Source organism: Sporothrix schenckii (genome assembly GCF_000961545.1).
Source record: "Sporothrix schenckii 1099-18 chromosome Unknown Cont44, whole genome shotgun sequence".
NCBI lineage: Eukaryota > Fungi > Ascomycota > Sordariomycetes > Ophiostomatales > Ophiostomataceae > Sporothrix > Sporothrix schenckii.
This window is the reverse complement of record NW_015971145.1, coordinates 1,894,993-1,916,099: the sequence shown is the minus strand read 5'-3', so window position 1 is coordinate 1,916,099 and position 21,107 is coordinate 1,894,993. Positions and strand designations below refer to the sequence as shown.

Here is a 21,107-nt window from a genome sequence, read left to right as displayed (position 1 = left end):
GGCCTTCTTCCGCTTCTCTCACCAGCTCTCACCATCTCTCACAACCGCCATCATGAAGGTCTTCTCCAACACCTGCACGTTCGACTACTCCTGGGAGGAAGTCTCAACGGCCAACTGGCGCAAGTACTGCCCATGGAACGAAAAGTCCACACACGTCATTGCTGTCGACACCCTCTCGCGCACCGTCGACCCGGCCACCGGCATCCTCCGCACCGAGCGCCTCATCACATGCAAGCAGAGCGTGCCCGACTGGCTGAAGACGGTGTTTGGCAGCGCCATCTGCAACAACGGCGAGAGCCAGGTCTTTGAGACGTCCTATGTCGATCCCAACGCCCGCTCCGTCATCATGGTCAGCCAGAACCTGACCTGGTCCAACCTGCTGAGCGTGCAAGAGACGGTCGTCTACCAGCCCTCGGAGGCGGCGGCCAACCAGACCAAGTTTGTGCAGGACGCCAAGATCACGGCGCTGTGCGGCGGCTGGCAGCGGATCCGCAATGCGATTGAGGACAGCCTGGTGTCGCGGTTCCACGACAACGCCGTCAAGGGCCGCGAGGGCTTCGAGGCCGTGCTGGCCATGAGCCGGCGCGTGTTTGCCGAGGAAAAGGAACGGGAGCGGCTGATGTCGTCGGCGACGGCCGCGGCCGTCGCCGCGGCTGGCAACCCGTTTACGGTGGGTGCCGGCCAAGGCGAGCCGATGAAGATGGCTCAATAAGCATAAGCCTTGCCGCACCCATGACTTTCTTATTGCCTTTTTCTGTTCCTCTCACGTCTCTCACGAACCGACCATCTTTCAGCGACACATTTTTTCCCTTTCTCGTACAGCATTGGCTTCCGTTTCTTTCACGAGCGTTGCATTTTTACGTCCTCTTCCTCTGCGGCATATTTTGGAGCAATTGAATCTATGGGATACAAAACGGTTCAAAGGGGTTTACAAAAAGTTATTTTTTCTCTCTTCTCCTTTTCTCGTTTACGAGTGGCAAAATGGGTTTGGTATTTCTGGAACGGAGTTTTTGGGGCGCATACGGGACACACTGTTTTCTTCGTTTGTATTTTGTCTTTTTCCATTCATTTTCTGTTCACCCCTCATCGGGCCACTTTCCACTATACCCACACTCATCACACCAACCGAAGGGGATGAATATAAGACAATGAATTACAGACGAGACGAGCCAGCAAGAGGTGCTGTTGTCTATTTTCCTTTCCTGTTGAATTCCCTCTTCCCCGGACAACTACAACAGCGAGAACCGAGCGAATCTTGTCAAGCCATCTTTCAATAGACGTGGGGATATAGACTCTACAGAATACGGGGTGCATTTTTAGTCGTTCTATAGATGTCCATATAGTGGACAGAAAGGATACATGAAATACCATCTTCACTTCTCCTGAACCTGCTGTGTCTCCATTCTCGGAATGGGGCTGGATACAAGTGATACCTCGGAAGGCCCAAATATCTGACATAGGCGATAAGAAATGTGACGAGATGTGCATTTGGCGGTGAGTTACCCCTTACTCCATTCGCCAAATAAAACCCGTGCAATAGGGCCAGCTCATCATGCTGAAAGTACAACATATGCGACCGCTGTAACCTTTGCAGTCCATATGGAGAGAGGCTGCTGCATCGTTTCGTACTGCACATGTAGGACACAATCAGGCATCGCCATGCACTGTTTGATCTTATCGACGGACATTCGGCGCACACGCTGTTTCTTTGTTTATCAGCACTTTAAAGCTAGCTTGGCAGTTTGGTTGATAACCCGGACATCGGCCGCCGAGTACTAGATTAATTACTCGCTATATTTAGGAAACTTATCTTACGAAAGACCACTGCGGTTGGGACTGCCGGGTCTACAACAGAGTACATCGTAGAAATGTTTAATTTTCCACTCACACCGACAAGGTCCCGGATGCTGGGCCGGTCGCCGGTGTCGCTGGTAGCTGCATCCTACAAAGATCCAAGGCAAGCTGGCGTTCGTGGTATGGAAATGGCTAGCTTGCAGATTGGAACCCATGCTCACCCACCAGTTGATCCTGCCCGGTTGCTAATCTTGCTATTTCTGTTGGGGCGGTGACAACAGGCACGTCGATGTTCTAGATGGACGGACACAAAAGAGGAATAGTTTCCGTAACTGTGCACCGCGAAAGCTTGGGCCTCTCTCAGCACGAAGCGGACTCATTCCAGGGGGCTGCACATCGTTGCCCAAAATTGTGGGCTGGACCGAAGAGATCCCATGGATCCAAGGATCCCAAGAGTCAAGCGAGTCAAGGTGTGCCGGACAGGGCGGACCAGCGACCACTGTTTTGGTCGAGGTTTGTTGAGAGAGACACCAAGGGGCAGAAAAGGAGGCAGAGAAAACGTACCGAGTATGTTCGAAGCAAAAGGTAGAAGAGACAGCAGACAGGTAATTGCGGGGTGTGCGATTGGCCGCTGTCACTCACTCTCTGTTGGTTCTGCAGCATTTTCAGGTACGCGTCTCGGCATTGTCGCCTGTCACACTGCGACGTATTGAGCTGCAGCAACTGTAACAACTGTTCACCGCCATTTTCGAATCAAAGGACGACACAACAAAGAAGAAAAAAGCAGGTCACAAAGAAAGGAACAGGGGCAACTGCCGCCGCAGGTGGAAAAGAGACACGCACCTGTCGAAGCTCTGAAGCTACTCAGTACTCTGCAGCTGTGCGCTCGATGTGGCCGTAATGAGCAAAGTGGTGATGCACGGGGGAAATGGGCGATCATAAAATCTCAAAGAAAACCGCAACGGTGGTCTTAGTCGTCGCCAACGGAGGAAGCCGCCCCAGTGACAGAACAAAGGCAAGACATCACCGTAGGACTCGTTCGTGGCTTCCCAACCCCTGTGCTGGTGGAAGAGCACCAGTGGGTCCCGGCTATTGGTTGGGAAATGGTAATCTGGAAGGTGGAAGGTGGGCTGGAGGACTACACGGAGACTGTCGTTCTCCGCAAAAGAATCCATAGCTCTTTCCCAGCCAGCAGCCCAGATCTGAGCTAATCATATCACCACCCAGAATGGTCATCCCCCCAATTCCGCTCCGCTGCGCCTTCCTGATGGCACACCCATAAAGTGTGCTGTTCGTCCCCCTCTTTCCTGCGCGTCCCTCATCGTCTTATTTCCCAAACGTTCTGCCATTTTTCTATCTCGACTTTTCGCACGACTCGCTTTACGGTCTCCTACGTCTACTCACTTCCATCTCCCGAGAGCACTACATCTCCTACGTAACGGACTTCCGGCCGCGTCCTACACCTTGCTTCTTCATTGACCGCCAGCATCCAGCGTCTCGACTTTTCGTCTACAATCTTCATATCCCCTATTCTGACATACTCTCTGTGGATCGATTCTTTCTCTCAACCTCCCTTCGCCTATTTCTTCCACTTATTCAACATGACTCGCGTGACAGCACCAATCAGCAAGCTCACCCGGTCTCTGGGCTCCCATCCGTCCGTGGCCAGACCGGCCTACATTGCCGCCACGTCCAGTCACCAGACCAATGCCAGCACCGGTGCTAGTCGCTCTGAGCCCGTTGAACGGGACGATGTATGTTACTGGATTGCTTGAAGGAGTGAACCCACGAGCTGGACGAGTTTCCCTGCAAACCGACTTTTGGCTACCACAATGCGTGTTGGAATTCATTTTGGACTAACACGGTGACCCACCCTCCAGAACAGCCGTCACTTCACCATGACCCACCGCCCGACACCCAGCCCTATGCCCTCGCGCAACCGTGTTGTGCCCCTGATGCAGACCTTCAACTTCCGCACCACCACCCCGCGCGACGCCCGTCTCGACGTCAGCACCATTGACTACGCCGTCATGCCCTCGCTGGGCGCCGAGGCCGAGCGCGAGGCCGCTGCTGCCGCCAGCCGCATGGCGCTGCGCGTGCCTCTGCTGCCGGACAACTATTCGCCCGACCGCACGGCCCTCAATGGCCATGCTCCCGAGGTGGCTGATGGCCCGCTGGCGCAGCCCGAGATTGTGGTGGTGGCAGCCCATCCCGAGAATGTGGTGGCGGCGTCGGCGCTGACGGAGATTGAGGGCATGGGCGTCGACGGTGTGGAGCTCAAGTTTGCCCACCTCGGTGCCGAGGCGAGTGGCGGCAGCAGCAGTTCTGACAGCGAGGCATCAGGTGGTATGATACGGGATCTGTGGAAGGGCCTTTTGGACGACCTGTCCGGTTCGCCCGCGGTGCCCAAGGCGGCGTAAAAAATGTCGCCAAATTTTTTATGAAACGGATTATGATTGCTCTTAGGCCTTTTTATGTTTCTTTTATTTCTTTGGTTTTCATTTTCTCATTCTCGGCAAGCGAGCCGACTTCTCTCTTCTCGTCTTTTTTTTTTCTTTTTCTTCATCCTTGCACAAGTCCTTCTTATGACCTGATTTTAGTTTGTTTCGTTTCGGGACGGTTTCCAAAATGGCAGGCAAGGAAGACGGAGAAAATGGCAATGGTCCTTTTTTCCATTCTTGTCTATTCCCTTGCCTATGTACCTTACAACTCTTGTAATCAAATTTGACTGTGCCTCTTTGTCACAACGTCTTTCCTACAAAGATACGACTGGTTGCTGTGATTGAGACATGATGAGACGCTGCAAAGCCTTATCTGGCAAAGCCCCTCCCTTCCCCGTCTTGACCGTCCACGTTCGATGTTGCCGTTGCCATTTTCGTCGCTTTGACCTGAGGACGACAGGAAAGACACAACGCACGAGCACGGGGTGTGATCGAGTGTCAAAAACAGGGTTGCAACTGCCACTCTAGCGTAAAGTGATTGAAGCACGCCTTGCGTGTCGTTGTATCTGTCTGTGAGCTTCCTACTGAGTTTTGGATTCTCCTTAGACTGTATGTCTTCTGTTAAAGTGTTGCCCTGGGTCCTTGGTCTCTCCTCCCATCGGTGTGAATTGTCTTCACTTCTCGGGCTTGATACAAAATGATCGACGGCACCTGTTACGTCCTCGTCTGGACCCCTTCCCTGTCCGCCAGAGCCACCCATCTACATTTTCCGGCACTGATGTAACGGTGAATGTGCAGTAGTATGTAGGATACCGGTGATCCTTGTTCCTACTCGAAGACTCAACTCCTCCTGGGTCAGCTCTTGTTTAAACTCTTGTTCCGTGCTCTTGGCAAGGTCAAAACTCTGCCCGCACGACAATTGAGTCTGCTCGTATCGTATCCCTTGGATTTGAGAAAAATATCCGTGCCAATGAAGGACGCAGCCTTTTCATCCTATCGACTTGCCGCTCCCATCTCGTTGAACATCACGCCCGATTATTTTCCATATGGCATGCAACCAGAGTCGAGCCCACTGTCCGTCTCTTTGGTTTTTGGTAGCGACTAGCTGGGAACACCATCCTGCACCCGCGGAACAAAGTCACTGTTATGACAAGACTTTGCTACATAGTATCCGTGTCCGAGCCGGACTGTGTTTATTCTCTCACTCACTCTTCGACAAGCCACGCGCCAAGGAGTATGCTTGCTTTCTCGGGTGAGCAAACAGAGCTTGGCTTATATACCCGTTAGAGCACTTTTTTTCACTTGCGTCAGTCGAATGCTCTCTCTCTTTCTCGTCCTCTTCTGACCTACCTTTTGTGTTTTGCCTGCTTCTCTTCCCGTTGCTTCTTTTCGTTTAGCCTTTCATTTTTGAGCCGCCGTCGCGACGAATGCCAAACTTTCTCTTGTTTATCATATACGTTGTCTTTTCTATTATCTCTTTTCTCTTTCGTTTCTTCGCCGCTTTGCTGCCATCAGTGTCTTTCCACTCGCGATCGACGCCAGCCTGGACAACCTGGATGATCTCGCCGTTTTCCGAACGCCTTTCCAAGCAACCACCAGTTCCAACACTGTTTTGCATTGCCAATTAGCCCTCAATCTCCAGCCGTGTGCCGCGTTTCACTCTTCTCAGTAGCGAGCTGCAACTTGCCTGTACTCTCGTACCTCGCGATCACTGTGGTCACTACGGTCGCGCCTGCCAAAACAAGATGCGCTTGGTGTGTGGCTGCTCGCACAATTCTGGACACTCGGGCAGCTTGCGTCGCGTAACGAGGTCGCCAAAATCAGCAAAAATCCCTTCCCGGTAGTATTCACTGGCGATTGCACAACAAAAAGAAAAACACAAAGATCTCGGAATCCAGACAGACAAACACAGCGGGAGAAGACGAAGCGAATAAGCAACACGAAAAGGCTGGAGGCAAGGGGTTGCTAAGAAGGGAAGGAGCTAAACTGCACCAAAAAAGGGAGGAGGGACTGGACAGAGAAAGGGATCCAGTAATACAGCATGGCTTCCGCTGCAGCCAGTCGCGAGACGGCAGGCACGACCCTGGCGAGCCAAAATGCGGGTCCCCTATTCTCAACCGTCTTCAACACGACGTCAACCACGGACTCAACCACGACCACATACACGACGTACACGGACAGCGTGCCGTCCAACACACCACCGCCCGCCAACTCCACCGCCGCTTATACGTACGCATCCTCCTCTGCACAGCCCCGACCACGGCCGACGACCAGTGCCGGCGAAGCCTTCCGCACCGTCCAACCGCCATCTTCGTTCTCCCCCTTTTCCTCCGCTTCCGCCTCATCCTTTGTACCTCAACGGGAACCGCCCTCAATTCCCCCACCACCACCCCCGGCCGTTCCCTTTGTACCACCTGTATCGATCGGCAGCGGAATCAGCAGCAGCGAGCGCCACAAGCCCAACGTCCTGACCAAGGAGCGCCGGCCATCCCTGAGCAAAAAGGCCTCGTTCACACGCAGCCGCGGCTCGACCTTGACGTCGACCAACTCTACGTCCACGTCCGCATCCACGTCCGCTGCCACATCCACTACCAACGGCACCAGAAGCTCCGGCATCGGCTCCCTGTTCCACCACCAGCGCCACAAGAGCGCCAGCAGCATTGCTTTTGGCAGCAGCAACGACAGTCCGAAAAAGGGAAACGTGGGAAACGCTGAAGGCGTCAGCTACATCGTCAGCACCAACACCGCAGACACCTGGCCGCCGCCTCTACCGTCCGACTGGGCCTCAGCCACCGCATCGGCCACAGAGCGCATCTCTGCGTCGCCCAACATCCACGTCGTTCTGTCGAACAGTCCAAACGCGTCGCCCGTCAAGACCTGGTCCACATTGACGACCGGCACTTTGTCCTCCTCGACGACTGCTAGCACGATTGTGCCGACCAGCCCGGTCACAGCCTCGTATTTTACGCACAATTTTTCTCATCCATCTGCCTCGGTCCCAAGCAAAATGCTCAGCGGGGTCCTCTCAACGCCCGCCACCACCGGACTGGGTCTCTCCGTTCCGACGGGCTCCAGTCCGAACTCGGCCGTCGTCGGCGCGTCCTCTGAGGGCGCAGTGCTGTACCATCACATCCAGGAGATGGTTAACAAGCGCATTTCCACATTGGACTATCTACGGAAGGCGTGCGTCCCCCTTTTCCCCCCCTACTTCCCTCCCCCCTGCCTGTGTACAGTGCCTAACTCTTGATAGATACGAGGGTCGTGTCTACTGGTTCAACACGCTGCGTTTCGACCGCCCCGACATCAACCGCATGTCCTACTTTGACACCCGCCGCCTCACCCGCCGCGCCACCAACTACTTGCTGCTCGGCCTGTCGGTGCCTGCCGTCGTCGACCTCAACTCGGCCAACGTCATTGAGCTGCTCCGAAGCCTGGGGGCCCTGATGACCGAGTTCGAGTCGTTCCAGCAGCTGCACTCTGAAACCGGCTCGGGCAGCGGCAGCGGCTCGCTGTCCCGGGCCGCACGCCTGCCCAACATGTTCCGGCGCACGCCTGGGTCCAAGGTACGGCGCACGAGCAGCAGCGCGGCGTCGGGGTCCAACGATTTTGGGAGCAGTTTTGACGGCAGCATGTCGACGGCTGGTGCCAGCAGCGGCGCATCGGGGGCCGCCAACATGGTGCCTCCCTCGTCGTCGGGCGGCGGCAGCAATTCGGGGTTGGCCGACAGCCTTGGCGGCAGCGCCCTGACCCTCGTCAACAGCGAGAGCGCCGGCAGTGTCCATGCCGGCGCCAACGGCGGGAACGGCGGCGTGCCGCCGCTGCCGAGCGGCGCCGCTGCGCTGAGCAATTCCAACGTCGGCGGGCTGGGTGGCCTGAGCGGCGGCATCGGCACCTCGTCCATGACCGGCTACGTCACCTCGACCGCGTTTGCCACCTACTACGACAACAACACCGACCTGCTGCCTGGCGAGGAGTACACATTTTTGCTCACGCCTAGCCTGCCCTTTGACCCAGACTTTTTCGAGACCTTTTCCACGCTCTGCGACGTCCTCATTGACAGCTACCAGCGTATCCTGAGTCTCATGGTGTCGCCCCGCGACTGCACACCGCTCGTCTTGGAGCTGTTCAGCAAGGCGGACGCGCGTGTTCGCAAGCTGCTGGTGCAGAACGTGGTCAAGGAGTTCGAGGACCACAGCCGCGGGGGCGTCAAGATGGAGGTCGCCAATGTGGGCAAAGTTGTCCTGAGTGGGTTAATGTGAGTTGAGGGGGATGGTCTGTAATTCGTCGGTTGTGTCCTTTTCATATCACTTTGGTTTAGAATATTTTTTGGGTGGTTTATAGCAACGGCGTTTATATCGGCGTTTGCAAGTACGGTTGCTTGAAGATATCAGTCACATATCAAGACAGGTTGGACAAATAGGATAGTATACTATTGCATTATTTCATTATATGATTATTATTTTCACCAATCTTGACGATCTTGAGCGTCGGGGCAAGAACAGGAAACAAAGCGCGTCGCCACTTGACAAAGACGCGGCCTGAAAGTTCATTCAGAAACCATAACGCATGTACGTTGAGTCATCACACTGGATTTATCCAGATCAGGGCTTGACTCTATGTATGAATCATCATGTTGAACTTCCGTCGATAGCAACCCCCAAAGATAACAGAGCCCTCACGTGAAACAACCCCCAGACGGTCCCAGAAGAACAAAGTCCTCAAGGCACGCTGACACCCAAGACAAAAAAAGTCGAGGAAAGCAAAAGACAAGTCGGTGGAGCTTTTCTCAACGACAAAAAAAGCAACTCCTGAAGAGTGTCTGGCGTCTCGCTTCCTCCATCTGCTTGTCTCATGTGTCGGCGGCCAGCGATCTCCATCGTCACCAGCCTCGCATCCTGTTTTCTAGTTCAAGTAACAAGAGAACAGGCAAGTGACAGAAGAGGTCGATAGAAAGTGTGAAGCCTCCCCGCTCCGAGAATAAGCCCCATCGAGTAACTCGCCAGAGGGGCATTTCTGCATCTGGCGAGCAATCGCATGCCTATAAAAATGGACGAAACACTCCCCGCCCGAGACCCTCGTCCCCTCCGCCGCCCATCCTTTCTCTGCAAAACGGTATCCCCTCATCCTCTTCAACCCACCCATCTCGTCCCTCTCCTGCTCCGCCACAGGATCATTGCCCGGCCTCAACCCCCTCCTACCTCCTTTTCAACCGCCTCGTCTCCCCAGCCTCCATTTCCAACAGAGGGTTGTACTTCCCCTTTTCTTTTGAGATCTCCCCGCTTTCTTCGTTAAAGATCATCGGCTTCCAAGATCCCATCTCAACAACACGAGCCGTGACGCCCTAAACCCCTCTGAGTCGTTCGAGATACTAACGCCGCCAAGCTTAGTAACCGCCACTTTGCCTCACCCACTCTTCGCCTTGAGAGCCGCTGGTACCTCCTCCTTTCAACAAAGGCCAATCCAGGAGACCTCCGGCACGGACGCCAGCATTGCAAAACGGACTGGATACCGACATCCCACCCACAAGGCCCGGTATAACTGCTACCCTCCGGTCCTGTCCACACAGCAGAATGACAGCGGACTCATATCTTCGTCCATAGGTGGTGCCATCCACTGCATAGAGCAAAAGCCGAAAAGTCACAGAAATACCAAGAGCCAAGTAGACGAAAGCGACAGCACCAAGACGCCCGAAGCAATGCCTTGATCGCGTACCATCTCTGGCCGCCCTTCATGTGGCCAAGCGAAAATAAAAGAGGGCAGCAGCCGCCCAAAAACAGAAAGCAGACAAGGAGAAGAAGAACGGTGTTCACCAAGACAACTCCCTCGAAGACCCGAAACGAGAATCGGAATACAACACAACCCGCACCAGAAGAGACTTGACGGGAAATGAAAAGTCGAAAAACACAAAACAAGAAAGAAAACGAGTTTGGGACAAGACAACAGGTAGAAAGGGGGAATCCAGTCCAAGGCAAAATGGGAAGCCGAACGGGGTGGCAAGGGCAGATGAAGAGGAAACGACAGAAGGGTTTGGAATGGATGAGGAAGGCTCCCCAGTCGGCGGAACAGACTCAGGAAAAGAAGGGCTGGAACGGGAAGAAGAAGAGTCGCAGGAAGAAAACCAAGAGAAAAAGGGTGTGGGAAGCAAAACGAGAATAAGTGAGAGCCTCGTCTGGGCAGAGATCAGCCGCAGGTGTCGTTACGGCGGCGCATTTCTGCAGCGCTTTTTCTTCTTTCGAAAAAAGAGACTGTCCGGGGACTTTCTCCCAAAGCCAAAGTATGGTCGAGACGAGCGAGACGAGCCCGCCCGTCTCCGTTGATGCTTCGACGGCGATTTGGTCGGACGAGGAGACTTGAGCAGAAAAGAGAAGAAGAGGAAAGAGGGAAGCCAAAAACAAAATGTTCGAAAATGTGCTTTCTAGCAAAATTTTGTGTGGAGACATATTCTGCCGGAAAGGCGGTGAGCACGGAAGTGCGTCCGGTGTATTATGTAATACTCGCAGCTAGTCGATTGAGCCTGCCAGGCACCAAGTCGACCCAAGGCAATAACGGCGGGTTTGTAGGCAGAGAAGAGCTTCGGCTTTCCGACAATTATATTGGTCGATTCTTGCTATTTCCAAGTTGCATGTTTGCCTGACACGCCACTGCGCATATGGTGTTTGCAATCGTCGCGTCTTGTGGTCAAACCTGCGAGGTACAAAAGCAGTAACGTGCCACCGCTGAAGCTCAAGCTTATTGCGCCTTTCCGCCCAGCCACCGCCTGTGCAAGCAGCCTTGACGCGCTAAAAAAAATTGGGTGGAAAAGCACAGGTGCGACACAAACGCTGTGAGAGAGACAGACGGAAGGCACGCAACGCACCACAAGGCTCTTGCGTTCTCAACTCTTTGCTTGTTTCGCCTCTTTCCACCATCCACAATCGTCCTATCGTCCTCTTCCCCTCGCGATTCTTTTCACCGACGACGAGCCGGACCTCTCCGGGCTACCTTACCAGCTCCCGGTTGTTTTGCCTCAGGACCAACCTACGCAGAGGTTCGCCCCCCGAGGGATCCTGCACGACAACCTCGTCTCTGGCCGACAAGAGGGATCTGGCGACGACCCTCTCTTTCCACGACATCCACGCGTCACACGACACTTCTGCCTTTTTTACGTCTACACCGCCATCATGTCTCTCTTTGGTTCCGCGACGACGCCGCCGGCCAACGCCACGGTCGGCGACCTCAAGGGCGATGTTGCGGTCCCCAACCCGCCCGAGGACAGCATCTCGGACCTGTCCTTCAACCCCAACACAAACGACCCAAAGGACTTTATGAGCGTGGCCTCCTGGGACAAGAAGGTCCGCATCTACGAGGTCAACACCAGCACCGGCGCGTCCGAGGGCCGCCTCATGTACGAGCACAACGCGCCCGTGTTCAGCTGTCACTTTGCCAAGGACGGCAAGCGCGTCGTGTCGGCCGGCGCGGACAACCAGGCCCGCCTGTGCGACCTGGAGTCGGGAAAGAACGACATTGTCGCGCAGCACGACCAGCCGATTCGGTCCGTCAAGTTTTTCGAGATTGACGGCGGCCAGCAGATGATTGTCACGGGCTCGTGGGACAAGACGATCAAGTACTGGGACCTGCGGCAGCAGCAGCCCGTGGCCGCCGTGCAGTGCCAGGAGCGCGTCTACACCATGGACGTCAAGGACAACCTGCTCGTCGTCGGCACGGCCGACCGCTACATCAACGTCATCAACCTCAAGGAGCCCACCAAGCTCTACAAGACGCTGCAGAGCCCGCTCAAGTGGCAGACGCGCGTCGTCACCTGCTTCAACGACTCGGCCGGCTTTGCCATTGGCAGCATCGAGGGCCGCTGTGCCATGCAGTACGTCGAGGAGAAGGACTCGAGCTCCAATTTCTCCTTCCGCTGCCACCGCGACGCGCCGCAGAACAACACCACGCTGGTGTACGCCGTCAACGACATTTCCTTCAACCCGGCACACGGCACCTTCTCGACGGCCGGCTCCGACGGCACGTTCCACTTCTGGGACAAGGACGCCAAGCACCGGCTCAAGGGCTACCCGTCGGTCGGCGGCAGCATCACATCGGCCAAGTTCAACCGCGACGGCAAGGTGTTTGTGTACGCCGTGTCGTACGACTGGGCCAAGGGCTACCAGGGCAACAATGCGCAATACCCGACCAAGATCATGCTGCACCCGGTGCTGCCAGACGAGTGCAAGCCCCGGCCCAGCGTGAAGAAGCGGTAGAGGGGCTGTACAAAACGAAGAATGAGGAGGACTTGCAGGAAAAGGGCAGGTATTATCTACAGGGGATGGCCAGGGACTCTCATGGCTGTTTGGAGGATTTGGTGTCTGTCTCCCTTCATATTTCTCTTGTTTCTTGTCTGATAGGGATCACGCAGGGCACACTTGTATGTTTAAAGAAGATGCAGGTAGCGTTTTATTTTCATCATTTTTGCAGGCTAATTATAAAATTTTGACTTGAGCGCCTTGACTTCCATGCGCGTACTGGCACTTTGTAATGACAAGTACGTACCATAGATAGCTGCAATCAGAAGTACAGGCATACCACAACCGCAACGTCGGCCAAATTGTCCAATGGAGAGACCTGCAAGTCAGCCGTGCTACAGCTTCGTGATATGTACGGGCGCACTTTCGCACTCGTATGCTCTTGCCGTATGCCAACGTGGGGTCTGTATTGGACGGCGCGGGCAGGAACGACAACTAGGGAAGGCGCTACTGGAGCAGCTCCTGGAGCTCAAAATCTGGCGGGGAGCAAGAGAGCTGGATCAATGCACCGATTCTGCTGTCAATGATGACAACGGTTAAATGCCAAGTATTCTGTAATAGCTGATAAAACAACCACTGACAGTGCACAGCAAGAGACATGTCTTATCGCGAAAGAAAAAAGACAGTCACGGTTTGCCGTTGCTTTGCTCTTGCTTGGCTTGGGCCACACAATGTCCCGCCATCCCACAAGGGGGAAGGAGCTACCCACCAACGGGTAAATTTATTAGTGCAGAACGGAAGGGGCAACTCCCACGTCCCTTAACTTTACGACGCAACAACCTCCTTGGCCGTCAAACGGCTCTCTCCGGCCTTCTCCCAAACAACCTCTCCCTGTTGGAAAGCTGCATCCGTCCCGCTAGGCGGCAATCCTTGCGTCTGCTTCTCTCACCGACACACCACCACCCACCACATTATGTCTTCCGATGGTGCCCCGCCTGGCGAGCCGGCACCGGAGCTGCTCGACGGCCGGCTCTGGGTCGACGGCTGCTTTGACTTCTTCCACCATGGTATGTGCGGCCGACTTGCTTGATCTTGCTTGTGGCAATAATTCCTTGCAGACTCGGGCTAACTCCGTCCGTGCAGGCCACGCCGGCGCCATTGTCCAGGCCCGCCAGCTCGGCGACGAGCTCTACATTGGCGTGCACTCGGACGAGGCCATCCTCGAGAACAAAGGCCCCACCGTCATGAATCTCCGAGAGCGACTGATTGCCGTCGAGGCCTGCCGCTGGGTCACGCAGTCGGTGCCCAACGCGCCGTACGTCACGACGCTCGAGTGGGTGTCGCACTTTGGCTGCCGCTACGTGGTGCACGGCGACGACATTACATCGGACGGGTCGGGCGAGGACTGCTACCGGTTCGTCAAGGCGGCCAACCGGTTCAAGGTGGTGAAGCGCACGCCGAGCATCTCGACGACGGACCTGGTGGGCCGCATGCTGCTGTGCACCAAGACGCACTTTATCCGGTCGCTGGAGGAGACGCTGGCGGGGCGCGAGGGCCCGGGCACAGACGCAGAACGCAAAGCGACGGGCCAGGCGATGACGGAGCGGATGCGGCTGTACGCGACGGACGAGACGGCCAAGAAGCCGGGCGTCGACGTGTGGTTCTGGAAGGACCCCGCCCCGGATGCCGGTCCTGACGCAAAAGGCGCACTGACGGACCTTGTGCAGGGCCGCGGCCCGCAGATTGGCCAGCGCGTGGTGTACGTCGACGGCGGCTTCGACCTGTTCTCGAGCGGACACATTTCCTTTTTGCAGCGGGTGCACGAGGCCGAGGAGGCCCGCGCGCGCGCCGACGGCTGGTATGCGCCCGAGGCCGTGGCCGAGCGCCAGGGCAAGGCGGCGGGCGACTACCCGCCGGCGTTTGTGGTGGCCGGCGTGCACGACGACGAGGTCATCAACGAGTGGAAAGGCATCAACTACCCGATTATGAACATTTACGAGCGCGGCCTGTGCGTGCTGCAGTGCCGGTACATCAACGCCGTCGTGTTTGGTGCGCCCTTCTCGCCGACGCGCAAGTACCTGTCGTCGCTCCCCTGGGGCATCCCCGACGCCGTCTACCACGGCCCCACGGCGTTCATCCCGCTCACGTACGACCCCTACACGGAGCCCAAGGCTATGGGCATCTACGAGCCGGTGGGCCCGCACGAGTTCGCCGGCGTAAACGCGGGCACGATTGTGGACCGGATCCTGGCCAGCCGGGACCGGTACGAGGCACGGCAGCGGGCCAAGGGTGCCAAGGCAGACGTGGAGGCGGCGCACAAGCGGCGTGAGCAGATGGAAGAGGAGCAGCGGCAGAAGGAGGCGAGCAGGTAGCTACCTGCAGCCAACTGCGCCAACAGGTGACTTTCCTAATGACCATTTTATGTCGTTTTTTGTTCTTTTTTTTTTCAGTCACGTCATTTTATCTCTATTTTGCATGGGATTTGTTCTTCCTCGATCATTTGGCGTTTAAAAACAAAAAGAAGGGATAATACCACATTTCGGTCTTCAACAGACCTGCCTAACCTGTGTTGAGAATATCATTATTGCATTACGAAAAGGATGGAGTGCATTGGCCTCTTGCGCCAAGGTGTTGCTTGCATGCCCTTGAGCCATGAGTAGTATTATGTTGTTCCGAGTCGAACCGCCTGCTAGGGTGGCAGGACATAAGGAGAAATGCATGACGGATTGCCGTCATCACACCATCATCTTAGAGCTGCAGATCTGCCTCTTCCGAGACTTCTTTCTCGGACACTTTTAAACTTCTGATCCAGGTGACCCGTAAATTGCTGGGGTGTTCCAATTGGTTTGGCGGCCCTTTCATTTCGACATTTTGGTCAAAGGAGAAAGCTCCTGATCCTACAACATTCATTGCTCGGCGGTGTGCTGCTTTTTTACGCGCATCTCGTCTAGTTGCGGCTAGCAACGGGAATTGGTGTGACTTCGGCACGCCACGGCGGTGGAAATACAGAGAAGCAACCGCTGGTTCAGGACTTAACCTGCCGGCGATAAAGAACCGCTTCCCCGGGTATGCCCAGAAAAGGAAAGGAAACCATCAAATGATTGGCTACGGTGACAATACAAATTGATGTCTGCATTGCATGATCCTGTGAACGCGCCTCGTTCAGTTTGTGTTTTCCCGGCGAGATCGGAGGTGAATGACGCAAGAATGGGAGACCCTGCTAAGATCTCACGGTGACAGTGACACTGGAGAGCGGTGATCTCTTGAGCCAGGAGCCAGGGTCAGGGACAGGAAACAAAATGGGTGACACCAACGTCAGGATTGATAACAGGGAAAAGACGAACATGAGCATGGCGAAGAAGCGGCTTGAAAAGGCAGAGATGGACACTAATAAACTGTTGCTAGTACCACTTTTGTCTGGAAAAATAACCAAAGGGAGGGAAGCACGGAAGATACGTAAAGTCTGAATATAAGCGCATCCACTAGCCTGGGATCTCGGACTTTGATGGTTTATCACGTCCTTCCCGTCTCAGACTAGCACGTCTTGTCTTATGACAGTAAAAATGGCGACAGAAAAGAGCATCGAAAAAACGAAGCAAGGGGAAAAGAAACCAAAAAGTATATCAGAGGCTACATAACAAACATTGTTTACATATCGTAATCGAACTCACTTGGGATCATATACCCTCGGCAAACCTTACCGCTCTCTCTGTGCCGACCCTCTTTGTCGCTTCTACGCGTCAGCCTTTGTCTGCTGTCATAAAAGAGTCATCAGAGCGGACCCTGCCGACTACCCACGGGCCTTATCTCGTCTCTCACGAGCATCATGCAATCGTGCATGGGGGATGATCTCATTCGGTCACATATGTTCATATCTGGCAGCCCGTAGACCGACATAATGCTCCCCGCACTCGCGGCTGCCGAGACGCCCTTTACTTGACAAGCCCGACCTAGACAGGAACGCTTCGAGAAAACATCTAGCTGCCGGGCTTGCCCAATGCCCAGAACTTTGCAGGATTCGACTGCAGACATGGGCCATGTTGGCCTGCAGAATGCACGGAAGAGGGGCGTCTGTCCGCTCTCAAGAATTGGCCGTTGGAGGTTGCCCGGCCATTGACCAATACCAGAAGAAGACATAAAATCGGACACGGGTCGAAAAAAGGAGCGCCCATGTCCGAGAGATAGTGTCCACGTCGTTTTTTTTTTTTTTTACCGCCTCGCTTCCACCCTCCTCCTCGGCCTCGCGCTTGCATTTTTGGTGCGGCTTTCGTGTTAGTCGGCGGCGGGAGAGTGGGGGCTCTTTACTTTTTAGGCCTTGGCCACTCCCTCTGGCGTTGGAATATCTTACGTGGAGGAAGGCGCACTCGGTCGCGGTTGGTAGTTCGTTCTTTCCTGTTTTTGTCTACGTTCCTGGCCTTTTTCGTTTTCTTTTTTCCTTTTTTTTCTTGCTCACATTGTCTGTCAATCGTTCCTTCTCTGTGGCTCTCCACTCCTTCTAGTTCGGTTGGTCTCCCTTTTCTAATTTTGCCTTTGCGCTCTGCCGGGGCACCTTTGTTCCTGCCTCCACCTCCTCTGTCCCTATATTTACTTGGATCCAAATAAAAAGAGTCACCATTCTCTGTCTCTCTCTCTCTCTCTCTCTCTCTCTACAAAAGTCTCTTGCTGCTATTCTCCCTGCATATTCGGCCTCCGCTCTCGGACTTTTACCAACCTGGCACCCTTTCGGCCATTTTTGCCCCAGTCTCACCAACTTCACCAATAAGTTGTATTTTTGAGTCGACTCACAGGCTCCTTCTTTCCTCTTTCGGTATATAGCAGCTCTTTCCTCGACGGGCAAAACGCGGGCTCGTCCGCTCACACAGCTCTTTCCATCGTAGCGCCTTCCGCTTTGCAATTCGCTGAGCTCGACCTTCGTACTTGTTTATCTACCTCCCACCAATATATTTCTCACAATGACTCCCTCTGCGAATACATACGGAACCAGCCCTGCCTCCGAGGCGGCGGCGGCCGAGCACAAGAACGAGCAGTCTGTGGACCTGACCGGCCAGGCCCTGGAGCACAAGCTGGCAGAGATCGCCAAGACGAAGAACGGCTCAGCAAAGGCCGAGCTCGACGCCTCCAAGCTCACCTACGAGTTCACCACCAGCCCCCGCCCGGTGCCCGCCAGCATCGAGGCCGCCTGCTCCGGCACCGAGACCATCTGCACCGACCACATGGTGACAGTCGAATGGAACGTCGAGACCGGCTGGGCCGCGCCCCAACTGCGGCCCTACGGCCCGCTGTCGCTCATGCCCACGGCGTCCGTGCTGCACTACGCCACGGAGTGCTTCGAGGGCCTCAAGGCGTACCGTGGCGTCGACGGCAAGCTGCGCCTGTTCCGCCCGGACTGCAATGCCCGGCGCATGCTGACGTCGGCGGTGCGCATCTCGCTGCCCGCGTTCGACCCGGTCGAGTTTGAAAAGCTGATTGTGGCCCTCATGGCCGTCGACGGGCCCAAGTGGCTGCCGCGTGGCGGCGGCCCGGACGAGTATCTGTACCTGCGGCCGACCATGATCGGCACGCAGCCCCAGCTGGGCGTGCAGCCGCCGCGGGCCGCCCTGCTGTTCATCACGGCGACCTATCTGCCGCGGCTCAATGCCGTCGCCGGCGGCCTGCGCCTGCACACGAGCCCCGAGGACATGGTGCGCGCGTGGGTCGGCGGCTTCGGGTACGCCAAGGTCGGCGCCAACTACGGCCCCAGCCTGCAGGCGACCATGGAGGCGCGCGCGCGCGGGTTCCACCAGGTCCTGTGGCTATACGGGCCCGAGGGCTACTGCACCGAGGCCGGCGCCAGCAACTTCTTTGTCGTCCTCCGGTCGCCCGCCGGCACCACCCAGCTGGTGACGGCGCCGCTCGACGACCGTCTGATCCTCGACGGCGTGACGCGCCGCAGCATCGTGCAGCTGGCACGCGAGCGGCTGGCCGGCGAGGTCGAGGTGGTGGAGCGGCGCTACACGATTGCCGAGCTGCAGACGGCCCAGAAGGAGGGCCGCCTCGTGGAGGCGTTTGCCGCGGGCACGGCGTACTTTGTGGCGCCCGTGTCGATGGTGCACCACCGCGGCGAGGACATTCCGGTCCCCATGGCGTCGTCCACAGGCGGAAAGTACACGCTGCAGTTCAAGTCGTGGATCAGCGACATCATGTACGGCCGCGAGGCGCACGAGTGGGGTCTGGTCGTGTTGGAGAGAGAGTAGGCGTGTTTTGGGATGTGCCGCAGGTAGATTGTATTTACTCCCAAGAGATGGGCTGGAAGGACACATAGGGCAGGCCGACGATGTCATGGAATTAAAAACGGTGGGCTGTTTGCCCTCAAATGAAAGAAAGTACATTTGTTCGTACAGGCTAGATGGACAGAATAAAAAGAAACGACAGTATGACAATACCCCAACGCCAATAAGAGTGTCATGTACAAGGCTATTTAAAAAGTACAGAAAACGGTCTCCATCCCCGCCAACCTAGATTGGGGCGCCGTCCGTGATTGTGCCGTACGGCTGCGCCGTAAAAGGCCCGAAGCAGGCCTCGTCAAACTTGGCGCGGCCCGCCATGGCGTCCTGCACGCGCAAGAAGGTCTCGAGCTCGCACCACCCGTCGACGCGCGACACGTCGCACTCGGGGAAACTGGCACCCAGCGGCAGGGTGCGCTGGTTGAGCACAAAATGGATGTACTTGGTCTCGGGGCCGGCGTCGTCGTAGCCGCTGCGGTCGGCCTTGACGGGTTTCGGTGCGCGGATCACCTCCACGTCGAGCCGCGCGCCAAAGGGCACGACGTGCGCGAGGGTAAAGTTGTGGGGGCCCGGGTAGGACGACGGCGGCAGGAACTGGGCGAACTGGGTGAAGCCCAGGGCGGTCAAGACGCTGACAATGTTGGAGTCGTGCGAGAAGTCGAGGTAGAGGCTCTGGTTGAGGGGGAAGGTGTCGGTGTTGTTGTCGAGGGTGGTGTTGATCTGCGAGCCGGCGTAGCCCAGCGTGTGGTTGCGCAGGCGCGCGACCAGCTCTTGCTGGTAGCCAAGGCCGACGGCCCGCCCCGTGGCCGACTGGAAGCCGCTGCCGCCGGCAAACACCAGGTCGGTCGAGTACCCAAAGCCGACCCACTCGTCGTACGTAAACAGGTCACAGAAGCGGCTGAAGCCATAGGCGACCGTCTCGTAGGGGCACATGGTCTGGGCGGCGTAGGTGTCCTGGATGGTCCAGTCAAAGCCGTTGGTGCCGGAGAGCAGGGCCTGGAAGCGTGCGGTGGCGTTGCGCAGATAGTTTTCGACCCATATGGCGTTGGCCTCGTTGCCGCCCGTGTCCTTTTGCGAGTTGGGGCAATTGAGGTAGCCGGCGAGCGAGTTGTTGAAGCCGTCCTGCTCGATAATGACCTCGATGGTAGCATTGTTCGTCCTAACCTTGTCAGCGACATTTGTGGGACATCCTGATGGTCAGGGGTAAAAGAAGGGGGGGTATGTGCAAACTCACCACTCTAGACCAAAGAAACCCGCCATAAAGTTCTCGGCCGACTTGAGCATGCGGTCCTGGGTCGTCGTCCGCACAATGATCTTGCTGTTGGGGTTGTACAGGCTGCCGTACATGTACGAGTGCAGCACGCCTGAGTCAAACAGCTCCTGGCGGCCCTTGGGCACCAGGATCTCGTGACCCAGACTATACGCCCAGTCCTCTAAAAACGCCAGCGCCCCCGTCGCTTTGAACTTGCCCCGGAACTTGGCCAGCTTGTCGCCCAGCGCCTTGACGTTGACGCCGCTGGTCGGGTAGCGCGAGCCGTGGCGCGACAGCATCTGCAGCTGCACAATCTCGGCGCCCGGTGGCAGCGCATACTCTTGCACGCCAAACCCGGGCGCGGGCTGGTAGGGCGACAGGTAGCCCATGTGGTGGAAGATGGACCGGCCGCTGCCGTCCGAGGGCACGCCGTCGACCAGAATGTTGGTCTGCAGCGGCTGGTTGGCCACGTACGTTGCTGTCGGGTCAATGGTCACGGTCTGCGCCAGAAACGCCGGCCGCCCCGTCGCGGTAGGGCCCGCAAACAGCTGCGGCGTCGTCTGGAAGTACTGCGGTACGGTCACTGTCGTCGGGCGACAGTCCTTGCTGCCGCTGCTGTCCTTGCTGCCGTCCCCGTCCGCCTCCTGGGCATGCGCCAGCGACAGCACCAAGCCCGTGTTGTCCGCGACAAACTTGAAGCCGATGCAGACGGCCAGACACGTCACAAACGAGATGGCCACCACGCGGACGGTGCGCCGTGACAGCCACTTCGGCGGGGCATCGTCGCCCGATCGATGGTGAAGGTTCGCCGGAACAAATGTCGCTCCAGATGGTCCGGTGCCGGCCCCACCGGATGCCGATGCAAGAAAGCCCCGTGTCTCGTCGTCGGCGCCGTCGTCGACAGCGGCATCGTCCTCGTGGGAGACGCTGCGGTAGCCTAATGGGTCTTTGCCGTCGCCAGAGCGTCGCGCCCCTTTGTCTCTTTGCTCGAGCTCCATGCCGTCGATGGCATCCACCCCGGCAACCGGCTCGTAGCCCGCATCCTTGGCGTGGCCCGCCATTGTGTCTGGCGTGTGTCGGTTCGAGGCGGCTGTCTGGCAAGACGGCGACCTGTCCTTTGTTGGCTGGTGCGCTC

General features: G+C 56.6%; 10 protein-coding genes across 10 annotated transcripts; 7 read left to right on the top strand and 3 right to left on the bottom strand.

Moving 5' to 3' along the window:
- Positions 1–52: 52 nt before the first annotated feature.
- Positions 53–712, top strand: SPSK_09828 (protein MSF1; the record flags this gene model as incomplete). Its single annotated transcript, XM_016736397.1, has 1 exon — positions 53–712. One exon carries the CDS (start codon positions 53–55, stop codon positions 710–712), a length of 660 nt encoding a protein of 219 aa, XP_016587354.1.
- A 2,674-nt stretch (positions 713–3,386) lies between these two features.
- SPSK_10165 (uncharacterized protein) lies at positions 3,387–3,644 on the bottom strand (the record flags this gene model as incomplete). The annotated part of the gene is made up of 1 exon (XM_016736716.1): positions 3,387–3,644. The coding sequence occupies one exon, from the start codon at positions 3,642–3,644 to the stop codon at positions 3,387–3,389; it is 258 nt and encodes an 85-aa protein (XP_016587353.1).
- A 48-nt stretch (positions 3,645–3,692) lies between these two features.
- On the top strand, positions 3,693–4,214 carry SPSK_09920 (uncharacterized protein; the record flags this gene model as incomplete). Its single annotated transcript, XM_016736487.1, has 1 exon — positions 3,693–4,214. The coding sequence occupies one exon, from the start codon at positions 3,693–3,695 to the stop codon at positions 4,212–4,214; it is 522 nt and encodes a 173-aa protein (XP_016587352.1).
- Positions 4,215–5,628: 1,414 nt separating this feature from the next.
- Positions 5,629–5,853, bottom strand: SPSK_10204 (uncharacterized protein; the record flags this gene model as incomplete). Its single annotated transcript, XM_016736750.1, has 1 exon — positions 5,629–5,853. One exon carries the CDS (start codon positions 5,851–5,853, stop codon positions 5,629–5,631), a length of 225 nt encoding a protein of 74 aa, XP_016587351.1.
- Positions 5,854–6,276: 423 nt separating this feature from the next.
- On the top strand, positions 6,277–8,494 carry SPSK_08701 (uncharacterized protein; the record flags this gene model as incomplete). The annotated part of the gene is made up of 2 exons (XM_016735289.1): positions 6,277–7,418; positions 7,486–8,494. The coding sequence occupies 2 exons, from the start codon at positions 6,277–6,279 to the stop codon at positions 8,492–8,494; spliced, it is 2,151 nt and encodes a 716-aa protein (XP_016587350.1).
- A 1,773-nt stretch (positions 8,495–10,267) lies between these two features.
- SPSK_10131 (uncharacterized protein) lies at positions 10,268–10,552 on the top strand (the record flags this gene model as incomplete). The annotated part of the gene is made up of 1 exon (XM_016736685.1): positions 10,268–10,552. One exon carries the CDS (start codon positions 10,268–10,270, stop codon positions 10,550–10,552), a length of 285 nt encoding a protein of 94 aa, XP_016587349.1.
- An 843-nt stretch (positions 10,553–11,395) lies between these two features.
- SPSK_09499 (mRNA export factor) lies at positions 11,396–12,475 on the top strand (the record flags this gene model as incomplete). Its single annotated transcript, XM_016736071.1, has 1 exon — positions 11,396–12,475. The coding sequence occupies one exon, from the start codon at positions 11,396–11,398 to the stop codon at positions 12,473–12,475; it is 1,080 nt and encodes a 359-aa protein (XP_016587348.1).
- Positions 12,476–13,430: 955 nt separating this feature from the next.
- SPSK_09225 (ethanolamine-phosphate cytidylyltransferase) lies at positions 13,431–14,829 on the top strand (the record flags this gene model as incomplete). The annotated part of the gene is made up of 2 exons (XM_016735801.1): positions 13,431–13,524; positions 13,601–14,829. The coding sequence occupies 2 exons, from the start codon at positions 13,431–13,433 to the stop codon at positions 14,827–14,829; spliced, it is 1,323 nt and encodes a 440-aa protein (XP_016587347.1).
- A 2,580-nt stretch (positions 14,830–17,409) lies between these two features.
- SPSK_09318 (branched-chain amino acid aminotransferase) lies at positions 17,410–18,690 on the top strand (the record flags this gene model as incomplete). Its single annotated transcript, XM_016735892.1, has 1 exon — positions 17,410–18,690. The coding sequence occupies one exon, from the start codon at positions 17,410–17,412 to the stop codon at positions 18,688–18,690; it is 1,281 nt and encodes a 426-aa protein (XP_016587346.1).
- Positions 18,691–18,951: 261 nt separating this feature from the next.
- On the bottom strand, positions 18,952–21,033 carry SPSK_08760 (acid phosphatase; the record flags this gene model as incomplete). Its single annotated transcript, XM_016735348.1, has 2 exons — positions 18,952–19,879; positions 19,955–21,033. The coding sequence occupies 2 exons, from the start codon at positions 21,031–21,033 to the stop codon at positions 18,952–18,954; spliced, it is 2,007 nt and encodes a 668-aa protein (XP_016587345.1).
- Between the last annotated feature and the right edge of the window lie 74 nt (positions 21,034–21,107).